Source organism: Equus quagga, chromosome 19 (genome assembly GCF_021613505.1).
Source record: "Equus quagga isolate Etosha38 chromosome 19, UCLA_HA_Equagga_1.0, whole genome shotgun sequence".
NCBI classification, from domain to species: domain Eukaryota; kingdom Metazoa; phylum Chordata; class Mammalia; order Perissodactyla; family Equidae; genus Equus; species Equus quagga.
The window spans coordinates 21,820,760-21,835,532 of record NC_060285.1 but is presented as its reverse complement, the minus strand read 5'-3'; the positions used below and the strand labels follow the sequence as shown (position 1 = coordinate 21,835,532).

The following is a 14,773-nucleotide window of genomic DNA, read 5'->3' as shown; positions in this document are numbered from 1 at the left end:
TGGCATTTTTCCCTTGGCAATTCTGGTTGAGATCCAGATACTCAAATGATAGCATGGAATCAAGCCAGACAAGAATACTGGGAAACAATATTTAGGTCATCATACCTGTACAATTGCTAGATAACATATGACCAACAAGTTTATCAACTGTCCCATTACTCCTAGGGTAAATCTGTAATGAGCTGCACAATTCTGTTCATAGTTAGTCTTTAAATACCAATTTCTTACTAGACTTTTAGAATAGGCTCAAACCATTTATGTGGATAAATTTCGCAAGTATTAGAAGTGTTTAATGGTATGAGTTTCTAAGTTTTTCACTGAGTCCTAAGTTGAAAGAAATTCAGCGCCATTTCCAGGAATCTGGTTTTATAACATAATTGCTTTCCTGATAACGAATTTTTAAAAAGGGCAGAGGAGAGAAGAAAAGAATGGGGTGAGGAGCCTTTACATTCTTCAAAAATGAATTCTACTTTTACTGCTGTTCATGAGAGTTATTTCAATCTCTTTGATAAAGACTGTAATTAACATTAAGTACACAAAATAAACTCAAGTCCTTCAATGAGAGAATTGATCAAAACATCTTCTTCACAAAGAGCCTTCATACCTCCTTATTTACATTAGAGTATGAAGCCTTGCCCATGAAAGAGTAGGTCAAATGCTAACTACTATTTCCAAATAGCTGACTGTAAGGTACAAAACTCTCTCTTGCAACATCAGAAACAACTAGTGGTAACTTTCAGTGCATTGCCAAACCTCAGATATTAGAAAAGACATTCTAAGAGAGGAATTGTAGGAGCCTGTAGCTACACAGTAAAAAAAAAAGAAATCAGTATCTGACAAAAATAATAAGAATTAGAAAATATTCTCCAAGTATCTTTATGTGGGGCATAATAAGTGCTTGCATTTATAGAAAGAAAAGAAACCCCAAAATGATGGGGAATAGAAGTATTACCTGAGGGCAGGAAATTCAGACAAAAGGTCCCTATTCCTGGTGAAAGCAAGCAGTCAGTTGCCAGGGTTTCTTAGACTCCTCTGGTACTCATTTGGGTGATTATGAAATTCACAGCACACCAATCTCCACCACAGCCAGCAGGGATCGCTGCAGGGAATGGGTACACAGGGAACACAGAGGGAGCAAGTTGAAGGGAAGGAAGAGGAAAGGAACGATATGATAAAAATATTTAGCTGTGATGCACTTACAAAGATACAGTTGTATTTCACACTGGATTAACTACAGGCAAACAGTGCTTAAATTCTAAGATAAATTAACCATTTATGATTTTCTTCATTCTCTCTACCACTGATATTGCTACTATTCTATTAAATATATTTTTTAAAAGTTTTATATCAAAAATATTAAGTAACAAAATGTATAACAAAAGTTATACAAAGGCTGAATTTTATAATTCGATATTAAATGGAACCAATTATGACAAGCACTCTAAAAGACAAGCACTCTACAAATACAAATTGTCAAATTAGTTTAACTGCCAAAAGGCCCAGTTAAAACTGTATTCTTCATTTCATTTTATAGAGAATACTAAAGAGTAAATAACCTATGAACAGTAACTCACAAACCAAAGAGAGATCCAGCAATAAACTATATCAATGTACTCCAAAGTAAATTCAAAAACAATAGTATTTATCAAAAAGTTTTTAATCTAAATTCTTGAATACACGTCAACTTTTTAAACCTGCCAAAAATACATTCAGGGCAACCAATTTATGCCTTACGTATTCTACAAAGGCCAAAGTAGTGTAAATTTATTTCTCCAGTCAGCTAAAAAGGTTTCTGAACAACTCTATGTACCACGGTAATGTGGCAGATGCTAAAGACAATGGCCAATAGGACAAGCACAGTCACTGCCCTCATAATTCAAAGCCTATCAGGGTGATTCTCCCCTTAAAAAGATGACAATCTACAGATTTTTGTTTTAACAAAACAAACAATATATTTTTAGACCTAAAGGAGTTCAAAAATGAAGATGACTAGTGAAGACTAGCTTAGTTAAAGCTGCCTATGGAAGATGTACAAGTAAAATGAAGCCTGAGAGGATGGCCTATCATGAAGGGATGCAGACAATCTGGCTGCAGGAAGGAAGACAACAAAAGATGGGTGGGTGAAAAAAAAAGAGAAAGTGTAGTATTGGATAATAGTGGAAAATAAAATTGCAGGTAAGTTACCCTTAACTTCTCTAAATACTTGCCTTAAATATTCCCCTGGTATGCATGCTGTAGTCAGAGAAAATAGATTTAATAACTATCCATTTTATATCACTCAAGTTGTTGTTTCTGTGCTTTTATTTTATTATCTCTTTACAAGTTTCTCTGAGACTTAGACCACCTCTGTCTCATTGTCTCCACTTCCATTAAAGTTGCATATAGTACTTTGTGCTTCTCATAAGACATATTCTATCTTGAATTCTATTTACTCACTCATGTACCACACTGTTTCCAGAAGACATTCGTAGCTCTTTATCTTATTTACATATCTTGAGAACCTTCTTTAAGTATTAGTAGAAAAAAATAAATGAATGACCTCAGTAGGGATAATCGTATTTATCCCTTAAAGATAAGATAAATCTTATATTTTACGGATGCCCCTTTTTATAGTACAGTTCATTTATGTATAAAGTTGCATCACAGCAGAAGAAAAATCTGAAACAGAAACTCAATTTAATGCTAAAAACATAGTTTCACCAAATTTTAAAATCAGTGAATTTTCCAGTATTACTAAGTTTATCCCTAAATATTATTTCCTAACAATAAAATTACACACAAAAGCCTTACAAATAGACAACAATAGAGGAAAAGAACACTTGATGCTACTCTAGCAGTGGCAAAAAGAAGCCAGAGATGCCTCTCTTAATGGTATTTTTGAGTAGATAAAAGAATACATATACATATAGCTAAAATTAAGTCTTAAAGGATAGACTAATACAGATTCAAAATTTATACACAGGGGCTGGCCCCGTGGCCGAGTGGTTAAGTTCGTGCGCTCTGCTGCAGGCAGCCCAGTGTTTTGTTGGTTCGAATCCTGGGCGCAGACATGGCACTGCTCATCAAACCACACTGAGGCAGCGTCCCACATGCCACAACTAGAAGGACCCGCAACGAAGAATACACAACTATGTACTGAGGGGCTTTGGGGAGAAAAAGGAAAAAAAAATAAAATAAAATCTTTAAAAAAAAAATTTATACACAAAGTTCATTTTGACTGGGAGAAGTCTCAACATAAGTCAATAAATTATCAGACAGACAAATAGTAAATCTAATGCCTGAAAAATCAAACAAATTTCTCTATTCTGAATCATATTTGCTTCAGCTTTCAATTTTGTTTTAATAACTTGGCCTTGATACAACTGCTCATATTTCACTCATGAAAATAGCCATAAAGTCTTTCACTTGTAACTTACATTCAGTCTGAGCTCCAGTCACTAATAACAACTAGTTAAATACCAATATTTAATAGCACTATTAAATTATTTTTGCTAAGCAGTGCATTATGCAGAGTTTAAAACACATATAACTGATAAGACATTGACCTACTAAGGAAATGTTTAGGCTGGAAACTGCAGTACTAAGGCAAAGTATAATACTACAAAAAGTAATATTGCAAAAAAAATTGTGCAAGTAAAAAGAAATGAATGGAGAAATTGTGTTTCCCCAACTTCAAAGAATTGCTGATTCAAAAGACTATGCTCCCCAAGCTTCAAAGGACTGCAGAGTCAAAGGATTCCCAAGTCATAAAAAAATCTCCCAAGGGATACTGCAGCAGCATGGTGAAACACTATAAAAGAGTAAAAAAGGAAATGCTGAAAACTTAGTGAAAGAAAAGCAAACTGTTAGGTGGGAACAACAGTCTGGGCAGGTAACACAGAACAAACAAATTAAAAGGTGCTGGGTCAGTGACTTAACCACTCAACACTGCCAGCTCAACACAAGGTTGACATAAGGGAAGCCCTATTGTAGAAGAGAAACCATAACGTAACTTTGAATGACCTCTGACTAACTAACCCAGTTAGATATGCACCCTCCAGGAGATCTATCTACCTGCTCTGTAGATTTTATGACCCCTGCTTGCACATGTACCTCCCTGCTGCGATAAGACGATGACTTCGTTCTTTTGAGTTCCTTAGAAATGTGATGACCCCTCAAACAGAGAGTCTATGCTGATAGCCATCATCAGTGAAAACTGAAAGATCTGGTCTCCTAGGTCAACACTCCGAATTCCCTCCCCTATGACCTACTGGCCTATAATAACTGCTTCAAGATTCTGTGGCCCCCTTAAGATGGTTCTTTTGGACATTAGTCAGCAATCTTCCCACTTGCTAGCAAGCTGTAATAAAATGCCCTTTCTCTGCCACCATTTGCCTCTTGACAATTGGCTTTTGTCTGGCGGCAAGCAGACTGTGCCCTTTGTGCGGTAACAACACTACCTGTCAAACCTTGGGTAAGTCACAAATCTCACTGTCCTAATGATTTCCTTCTCTGAGACAGGAACAAATCCCTTCTGATTCTAGGATGGTCATATTACAATATCCAATGGATCAAACATCCAACCTGCTTTTCACCGGAAGTTTTCAAATCAATCTCCTGAGAGTAACTTTTGCAAAAATCAATATCTGGTTTTAGGTGGAAATTAATGTGAAAGAAATGGGCACCTGCTCAATCTCAGATGCTTCTACAAGTGCACTTAACAGCAGAAAAAGAAAAAAAAATCCAACCCCTAAAATCCAATTTACAATTCACTTTGTCGTAACTATCTTTTGCATAAACCAAAAGATAACCACACAAAAAACACTGACATTGTCATTGCCAGACTAAAACACGTGTAGTCTAAATTAGTTCACAAATAAAAGGGATCTCCATTTAGATATCTAACAGGCATCCAAATTAACATATCCAAAACCAAACTTCTGATCTTCCATAAGCCTGCTCCTCCTGCAATCTTCTCCAAATTAGTTAAGAGTAACTCCATCTTGTCAGTGGTTTATGTCAAAAACTATGGAGTCATCCATGACTTCTCTCTTTCTCTCAATCTATCCATCAGCAAATCCTGTGGCTTTACCTTCAAAATACATCTAGAACCTAACTACATCTCAATAACTCTACTGCATCTTCCTAGATCCAGGTTAATCTTTCTCACCTGGATAGTTAGCACTTTCAGTTGGGCTCCTGTTCTGCTCTTGCCCTCCTATTATTTATTTAGGATCACAAGGCTGCATTGAGATCCCTGGCTCAAAGCCTTCCAGTGGTTTCCAATCTCACTCTGGGTAAAAGCCGAAGTCATTAAAGGCCCCACAAGATCTAGCCCTTGTTTTCTCTTTAATCTTATCTTCCTCTACTCACTTGACTCCTCATTCCACTTCACCTACACTGGTGACCTCGATATACTTCAACAATGACAAGCAAGGTTCCATTTCTGAATCTTTGCATTTGTTCCCACCACCTCTTTCAGATTTCTTTTCAAATACCTTCTCAGTTAAGCCTTCTCGATCACCAGATTTAAAACTGCAGACTCCATCCCCACTGCCTTGCACTTCCTATCCCCTTTCCCTGTATTTTTTTCAATAGCATTCATCACAAACTGATACAACATACTTCACTTATTTATTTACTATTAGCCTCCTCTGATTAAAATGTAAACTGCATCAAGGGCAGGGATTCTTGCTCCAGCACTATGGACCAACACCTAGTACAAAGTAGCACCCAGTAGATATTTGCTAAACAAACAACTAGTAGGGCCTGCCAGTGGCACAGCGGTTAAGTGCACACGTTCCGCTTCAGCGGTCCAGGGTTCACTGGTTTGGAGCCCGGGTGCGGACATGGCACTGCTTGGCAAGCCATGCTGTGGCAGGCATCCCACATACAAAGTAGAGGAAGACTGGCAGCAGATGTTAGCTCACTGCTAATCTTCCTCAAAAAAAGAAAAGAAAAGAAAAGAAACAACTAGTATACCTAGTGTCCAAATCAACATTATTGGAGATTATTTTAGAATAATAATAACATTTAAGAATACCGTTAACTTATGTAACCAAAAATTACTTTAAAAAAAGTCCCCAAACTTATAAAGGTAAATTTATTTATAAGCCTAAAAGGTAATATTTAATGAATCTTTTCCCAGTTGTCCGATCCAAGTAAACCAGATTTTACAAATTTCCTCTGGCAGTATAATTCTAGAAATAGGTTACATTTAGTGATCCTACTCATGCTTCTTATGCCAGAATAGAATCACTGAAGTTTCCCAACAGCTGAGACCATGTCTTATCCAATTTTGTATCTCTAATGCCCAGTGCTCAAGAACCTGGTATACATAAACTCTCAAAAATTATTTATTGATCTTTACTGTAAAAGTGAAAGATGTAAATAATTAGCCTATCAATAATTATATAAAATTATCACTTGAGAAAATAATTTCTGACAGTCTAATCTATGTTGTATTTCCTTTTAAGAATGTCCAATGCAGGAACAATTCAGACCTAGCAGTATTCATCTCCAATTACAGGCACCTTAACTTCTCTTCAGCAACTCACTTCTATGGCCTTATCTGATATTGTTACTTGGCCCACCGACCCCATAAGACATTAACTGCAACCCTGCTGGGAACAAGACTAACACCATTCTCTAGCTTACAGGAAACCACAAAAAGAGGAAGGAGGAGACTGCGGAGGCATATAGTCAAAACCAGTTAAAACCGGTTGAAGGCAACATGGCAGTCTGACTTGACCTGACATAGACCAGGTAGCTTATTATACGCTTAATGTAATATATTACCATATTATGGAACACAACCACCGACACCATGACAGTTTACAACTGCCATGGCAACCGCACAATATAACCACATAAGGAAAGCAAAGAGTGGCACCCTTGTTACCCGGGAAAAAAGCCTGCCCAGCTCCCAGAATATCCACGAATATTGCTCCCCTTCATTACCCTGACCCATTATAACAGCTGCTTAATCGCCCAGGAGCTGAGACATTCATTTGTAAACTTAGTTCCCACTTTACATTCTTTGACGATTCAATAAAGCTTGTGCTATTGAAAGCTCAGCTTCAGTCTCCTTTCAAAGTTGCGACACCAAACAGAGGAAGAACCCCAAGAAGAGCAAGAGACCCTTCCTCAGGTCTCTCCCTGGTTGGGGAGAGAGTTCAACTGGTAACAAGACCTCGCCCTAAACTAGGCCTACTCTACCTCTAAAATCTTAAACTTTAATACGAAACTTTTCAGACAAAACTTCCAATCCTTCCAGTTCCCTCATTTGTTTTTCTCAACTGCTCTTTCACCTAGATAAAATTTCCAATCTCAGGATGGTTCTTTCCTTTTCTCCCTAGGCTATCAGCTGCTGCCCTCCCCTTTCCTTCCTTACACAGCCTAAGGCATCCCATAAATACATTGTGAGGCTATCTAAACCCTCTTGTCACACTGTCATTCAGTCACAAGCTCCTACAAGTGCTCAACTCTTCCTAATCTCAACAAATAATCCAAATATTCAACAATCTTTTCAGGCCACCCTACCTTTCTATTTGTTGCTTCCCCTTAGTTTAGGGAACACATCATGTTGATGCGGGGTCAGTGGGCCGAGGAGTCCAAAGAAAGTTTTCTTAGACTCTTAAGATCTGGCAGTAGTGCTCTTTTATTTAGAGAATAGAATAGCATGGGGACAGGACCCATGGGCAGTCAGAGCTTCTGCTGCTGCCGGCATCGGGACAGGACCCACAGGCAGTCAGGCTGCTGCGTGGGGACAGGACCCACGGGCAGTCAGAGATGCTGCTGGCATGGGGAGCTGCTGCTGCCGCCGCTGGCATGGGGACAGGACCCATGGGCAGGCAGAGCTGCTGCTGCCCCAAGTTGAGAGTTGGAACTAAATTTCAGGCATAGGTATATGATTCATCTCTTTACAAGACAAAGGAAAGAACATGGAAAAAAAAAAGTTAAAATGGTATCAGTGCAGGTGGGGTCTGGTCATTGGGTGATCTCATGACTTTTAGACAAGAATCAAATCGGATTAAGTAAAGGTTAGAAAGGTTAGACGCCACCACCCTAAACCAGTTACATGAGATTGCCAGACAGCAACCAAGTTCTTGCCTTCCCCATTAAGAGCTTCTAGGGACAAGGTCATCTCTCCTCTTCTTCCTGGTACAGAGAGGGAGGCAGGTTTTACAGGTAGAGATTTACCTTACAAATGTAAATGTGTCCCAACAAGGGCAAGTTCCATTCCCCAGAGCCTCCTTCCCTGTCCCAGTTTACCGAAAGCAATCAGCCCAAAACAATCCTGATGCCCAAGAGACATATCCTGGGGTGGCCAATTTCAGGTCCCTACAAGGTCATCCCCCCTTCCTTCACAAACGCAAATGTCTCAAAAGGGCAAGCAAAATTCCAGTCCTCGGAGCCTGCTTCTCATCTGCAGTTTTAAAAGTAACCAGCCTAAAAATCCTCATCATAAACCGTTTTAAAATTAAGCAACCTAAAAGTCCTCATCATAAACCGTTTTAAAATTAAGCAGCCTAAAAGTCCTCATCAATGTCATGTAGTTTCTCCTACCTAAATCCTTGGAGTTGGCCTGGATCCAGTCCCTTTCCAAGTCTGGTTCTCTAACCTTCCCATAAATTCTGTGGGATACTGATATCCTCCCAATACATTACTTTTCTACTTAAGTTAATCAGAGTCCCTCTGAGACTCTATATTTCCATCCTAGACAATTGCTCCTGAACCCTGTACTCCAAAAACCACACTGAAAACCAGGCATCTTTAATGATCATGTGCCTCTTTTGTCTGGAATTCTTTACTAGCAGTCACCTCCCAGGATGAAGTTCAATTTCCTTAACATAGCAAATGAGGCCCTCTGAAATCGAATTTAATTCAGTGCTTAATAAAGACACCAAATGGAGCAGCAAGCCTGCCTCAAAAGAGTTCTCCCCATGACCATATCTTTGCTGTATAACCCTCCGCCACTGCTAACTGTGAAACTGGCAAACAGTTAGCCATTGATGATTAAGTAGCTATAAACTAAAGTTTTCTTTCCTTTTTGCACTTACTGATTATAGCTTTTAGCTGTTTACCCACTCATTGGTAACCATGCTGTTTAGGCAATATGCTATCTCACTCCCACTGGGTTCCTATAGATAACATCTCCCTGGAGCGTGGATCACCATGGTAATGGGTGTTTGAGCTGTTTTTCAGGAATTAGAACCCCTTGTCTACTTCAGGCAGGGTGAGACCACCAACCCATCAACTGGGCCTGTGCAGATGTCTGATAAGTGACCTTTTGACGTCAAGAGGCTAAAAACTCCACCCTCGGATCTCGCTAATGCCACCATTTTGTGAACATGCGTCCTATGAAGAGCCACGCAGTCTGACAACTCTTGCGCAGATGAATTACCTCACCTCCAATCATCTATCTCCACATTTCAGATGACCCTGCCTCCCTACCCCATAAATATCCCTGAGTCCCTATTTTTGGGGAAGTGGATTTGAGACTCACGCTCTTGCTTCCTCACTTAGCTACCTTGTGAATTAAACCCTCTCTCTGTAGCAGTCTCATCGTCTTGCTGTTTGGCTTTCTGGGCAATGGGCAAAAATGAACCTGGGTTCAGTAACAACTGATCCATGGATAAATAGAACTGGGCCGAACAGGTTCTCTATTCCAGGAATCTGAAACTTGATGGCAAAGTTCACAGATTGGGAGTTGTAAGAGACGGGACAGTACTCTAACGCAGTGGTTCTCAACCAAGAGCAATTCAGCCCCTCAGGGGACACAGGCAATGTTTGGGGACATTTTTCACTGTCAAGACTCTGGGAGTGCTATTGAGTGGAGACTAGAGATACTGCTAAACATCCTACAATGCATAGAGCAGACCTTCACAACAAGAATTATCTTGTCCAAAATATCAGTCATGCTGAGGTCCAAGAACTCTTCCAGAAGATCTAGGAGCTGGCTAGTTCCTACCCTTCCCCTGATTCTATGACCCACTTCAATAACTTCCTGTTACGTTTCCCTTTTTACCTAAGATAAACAGAGCAGGTGTTTGCTGACAAAATAACCTTAACTGGCACAGTACACTAGTTCAATCATCTGACACACATATGTATACTTTAAACCAGTTTTTTAACCTCAAAAGTATTGACATTTGGGCCAAATAATTCTTTGTTGTGGGAAACTGTGCACTGTAGGATGTTTAGCAGCATCCCTGGTCTCTACCTACTAGATAGATGCCAGTACTCTCTACCCACCGCCCCCACCAAGTCTAACAATTAGAAATGTCTCCAGATACTGCCAAATGTCCCCTGAGGGACAAAATCACCCCTGGTTGAGAACCACGGCTTTAAACTATATAAAGACTCCACCCAGGTGTGGTGTTATGTCTGTCCTATGCCCCAGTAAACCCTGTGCCCAGCATAGCAGGTCCTGAGCCAAGGAGGGAGGAGCATTTGTATATAAATCTTCCCTACCCCTTTTCAGGTCCTAGCTTAAATATACTCCACTTCCAGCTTCTATTTTCCCCCTCTTCGCCTTTGGTTGAGCACTCACGTACACACAGTAACAGGCCTTGAGCTGAAAGGTAGCTCCTGCTCTTATTTCCTTTCTCACATTTGTTGTAACTTTTCTTTAGAATTTTCCATTCCCTTGTGAAAAAATACTCTCCTAGAGAAGCCTCCAAAACATATTCTGTGAGCATTATAGCATGAAAGATCAGGGTAATTTCTCCTTCAAAAGTTCTTGTTTCACTTCTCTTAAAATGTAACTACTCCAATCCCCTCCCCACCCCACCACACACACACACACACACACACACACACACACACACACGCACTCCCTCTTTCTGTCTCTGTCTGTCTCTCTCTGTTCAGTTTCAGATCAGTTCCAAGCACACAAACTTTTTATTAACAGTGTAAGAGGGGCCGGCTCCGTGGCCAAGTGGTTAAGTTTGCGCGCTCCGCTGCGGTGGCCCAGGGTTCGGATCCTGGGCACGGATATGGCACCGCTCCTCAGGCCACGTTGAGGCGGCCTCCCACATCCCACAACTAGAAGGACCTGCAACTAAGATATACAACTATGTACGGGGGGGTTTGAGGAGATAAGGCAGAAAAAAAAAATAGTGCAAGAGATGCCTGGGATACAAACTAAACACCAATTAGGCAGGGAACAAGTTTATAGATTTACACTTCTCAAATAGTTCAGTATTTACTTAAAGTATCTGTTAATCTCTTAAAAATAATTTCTTTTTCATACTTTTCCAATATACCAGTTTCTCAAGTGTCTATATTCAGGTACACTGGTTTTAATCTTACAGTTTTACCATTGGGCAAGGCTCAGTGTAAGCATTCTCTTTCTACTGTTGGTTCCTAGACAGTTTTCCTTAATGGAAGACCCCTACATAAACCCCCGGGTCATTTTCCTAGTCCTTCCTTTCCAGAACACTTAAGGCACTGCATTTATTCAATGATTCAATTACCCATTGCTTCCTAAAACCACAAGAAAACTAGTCATACCTAGTATCTGTGGTAATACTGGTGGCTTACGGTCTTGCCTCATTTAAAAATAAATATTAAAAAAATAGTTGTTGAGTGTCTACATTATGCTAGACTCAAAACAAAAATCCCTGCCCTCATGGAGTTTACATTCAGTGAAGAAGACAAACAGCAAATAAATAAATATGTATTTTGACAGATGAAGATGAGTGCTACAGAGAAAAGTATGGTCAGGTAAGTCCTCTTTTAAGAAGGTGCCATAAGTCGCATTCACTGGCCACATGAATGTCTATTATTGGAAAGTAATCTGTTCTAAGTATTTCCTGTTAAACTGTATTAGATTGTATTCCAGATGATTAGATCAACAAAGTAACATTTCCATTACTGGATAATTTGTAAAATTAAGCTTTACTCAGGTAATTTCAAAAGTTCATCCCTACTTGATTAACTGTAATTTATCACAATACCCACCCTGTTTAGTCTATTGTTGTCCTTTAGATTTAGAAATAACTGTATTTTTCTTAGGAGATGACAGCAATAGCAGTAAGATTAATAGATTAACCAAGAATATGAATTTGAGGGGCCAGCCCCGTGGCTGAGTTCTCGCGCTCCCCTCAGCAGCCCAGGGTTTCACCGGTTCGAATCCTGGGCGCAGACATGGCACTGCTCATCAGGCCATGCTGATGCGGCATCCCACGTGCCACAACTAGAAGGACCCACAACTACGGATATACAACTTTGTACCGGGGGGGCTTTGGAGAGAAAAAGGAAAAAAAATAAAATCTTTAAAAAAAAAAAAGAACATGAATTTGATATTCTTCAGTTATCTGAATTAAGGAAGTTTTGAACTATGAAATAACTGAAAACTCAAACGTTTCAAAATGTCACCTCTGGAAAAAAATCCTCATTACTATTTACAACACAGCTTTTAGAAATCACACAGATTAAAAAGTAATCCTAAAGACTCAACTCTGAATATGTGGGTATTGTCTATTTTGTGAAGTAAGCCATTATCTTTGCTATTAAATTTTAAGAGTCCTTCTCAACCGGAGTTCTACAAGAGAATTAAACTCTAAAGCCATAAAGCACTCACTGATTGAATAAACTTTTCTCCTATGCATCTATAATGGAACTAGCTATGCATCATCATCCTTGGGAGGGTGAGAGAATACACATCAAATCATTTCCTGTAGGTCTGAATTTTCTTATAGACCTGAGTATGAGAAAGGCTGGAGGACATCTGACAAGTCAGACCTTACCTAAATAATAAATAAAACATAAAGATAAAACCTTCTTCGAAAATGAGATAACTCGGTATGAGACCACATACACAATTTATGTGTAGTAATATTAAGAAGTGTATATTCATAAATGCTGCCACAATCTGTTACTTTTTAAAAACTATGTTTATATCTTATTTAATGTTATAAGTGAGGAAAATATTTGCTGAATCACAGAAATATTGATTTTGTTCTCCAATATATAACCTGTGGTATACAACGATCCGGAGAAACAGGAATTGTCTTTACTATTCAAGTATATCATTATATCTGAATCTCTTCCTAAAATCAGTTAGAAGTAATCATTAACTTACAAATAACAGAGAAAAGGGTCATAACCAAGCACTTTGAATTCGCTGTTAACAACTTGGAAAAAAAGATCCTACATCTAGCCTGTCTCTTGAGACAAATATGGAGAAGCCAGGAGCAGTTACAAACTGCCAGCTTTACTGAGTCATGTTTCTGACTAAAACCGCGTTATGAAATGGAAAGAATGACAAATCTTGGGTTTATCACCACAGGCCACAGCTTCGGCTCCCTAAATTTATGGATCTGAGCATAAAAATAGCAAACACTGTTTTGTGAGACGGATGTGGGACGACAACGACCGCAGAAAGAACTTGCCAAAGCTGGGAACTCTTGTTATTTACCTAAAACAAATCCTAACTGTGCAAACAGGCACACCCTCTCATGCCTCCGGGCGGGAACGGCGAGGTGGGGTGAATCCAGAACAATAACAAGGTTAACATTTCGCTGAAAAGACGAGCCCCAGCCCGGAGAGCGCACACTGCGCCAGACGCCCTCGGTTAACGGGGTCGCTCTGCTCCGACGGTAGGCGCGCACCGAGCTCCAGTTCATCTCACCACAGACACCAGGCACCTGGGGGACGCCAGGCCACCTCCAGCCTCCGCGCAGGACCCACCAAGAGGGGTCCCCGGCCGCGGGAGAACCCGTCCGGGGGTTGACTCGCGAGGCCAGCCCCGGGCGCCGCAGGCGACGGGAGATGCGGGGCCGCGACCCCTGCCTCGCCTGGAGCGGGGAGCCCCAGGGTCGCCCACCGCACGTCTGCTGCCCCCGCGGCCTCTCGCGCCGGCTAGGGCGGAGGCGGGCCGGCCCCGACGCCGGCGGCTCTCACTGACCTGGAGAGGTGCTTCAGGATCTGTTTCTTGATAAGCCCAGCCATGGTGCCGGGGCGGGAGGCGCCGCGCTCTCGCCGCGTTCCTCACGGCCTCCTCTCCCGTGGCCGTCTCCTCTTTGTCCGGGTTACCCCGGCCGGAGGAGAGGCGCCTGAGCGCTCACGTCCGGGAGAGACCTGGGGCCCCGGCCGAGGCCACAGCCGCCGCCGCTGCCGCCGAGGATCCCGAGCATCGCGCTCAGGACACCGCGGCCACCGCCGGCGCCATCTTGGCCGCAGCATCACCTAAGAGACCGGGGGAGGGCGGGCGCGGGGCGGGACGACGCAGGCTCCGGGCAGGCGCGGGAGGGGCGCGCCCCGCCACTTCTGCCCGGGGCTCCGGCGGCGCAGTCCTCTGCCCTGGCGGTCCTGGTAGCTTTAACTCCCAATCACAGAAACTCGGGCTTTAGTCCTCCCCCGCGACCTTCTGGTCGTGTTCCTCCTCTAACACTGAATCCTTCCACCTCCCCTTCTTTTTTTCATTTCCTAGGAATTTACTTCACAAACTGCTCGGCTTGCTTTGCTCTATTCTTCATATTCTTTCCTCAGTTTCTTCTCCTTTGCTAAAATATTCTGCTTTCCTTCGGCTAAATGCTGTAATTTAATGTTTCCTCTGGCTATTCCAATCCTAAGGGAAGGACAAGTTGACAACGTGTCTATTTTTTAAATAGAGTCCCTGAGAATTAGAAGGTCTAAATTCAGTTCCTGGCGCTAGTGTTTTCTAGCTGTGTTAACCTGGAGGAAATAATTTCCTTACTTTTGGCCTCAGTTTAATCATCTATAAAATAGGTTAATGATATCAGCCTTACCCATCTCACTAGGGTGTTGTATCTAAAGAAATAAG

The 14,773-nt window shown here is 41.2% G+C and overlaps 1 protein-coding gene across 2 annotated transcripts in view; it reads right to left on the bottom strand.

The window, feature by feature from the left end:
- The window catches only part of BLTP3B (bridge-like lipid transfer protein family member 3B), an 89,506-nt gene extending 75,335 nt beyond the window's left edge, over positions 1-14,171 (bottom strand). The window contains exons 1-2 of one of the 2 annotated variants that reach the window (XM_046646756.1): positions 13,895-14,171; positions 953-1,099 (exon numbers count right to left, since the gene is read on the bottom strand). Coding sequence is in view for 1 of the 2 variants with exons in the window: in XM_046646755.1 (XP_046502711.1) it covers positions 13,895-13,938 (44 nt within the window). In the remaining variant the exon portion in view is untranslated. The remainder of the gene's footprint in view (positions 1-952; positions 1,100-13,894) is intronic. The other variant, XM_046646755.1, reaches the window with a different exon arrangement.
- Positions 14,172-14,773: the final 602 nt, after the last annotated feature.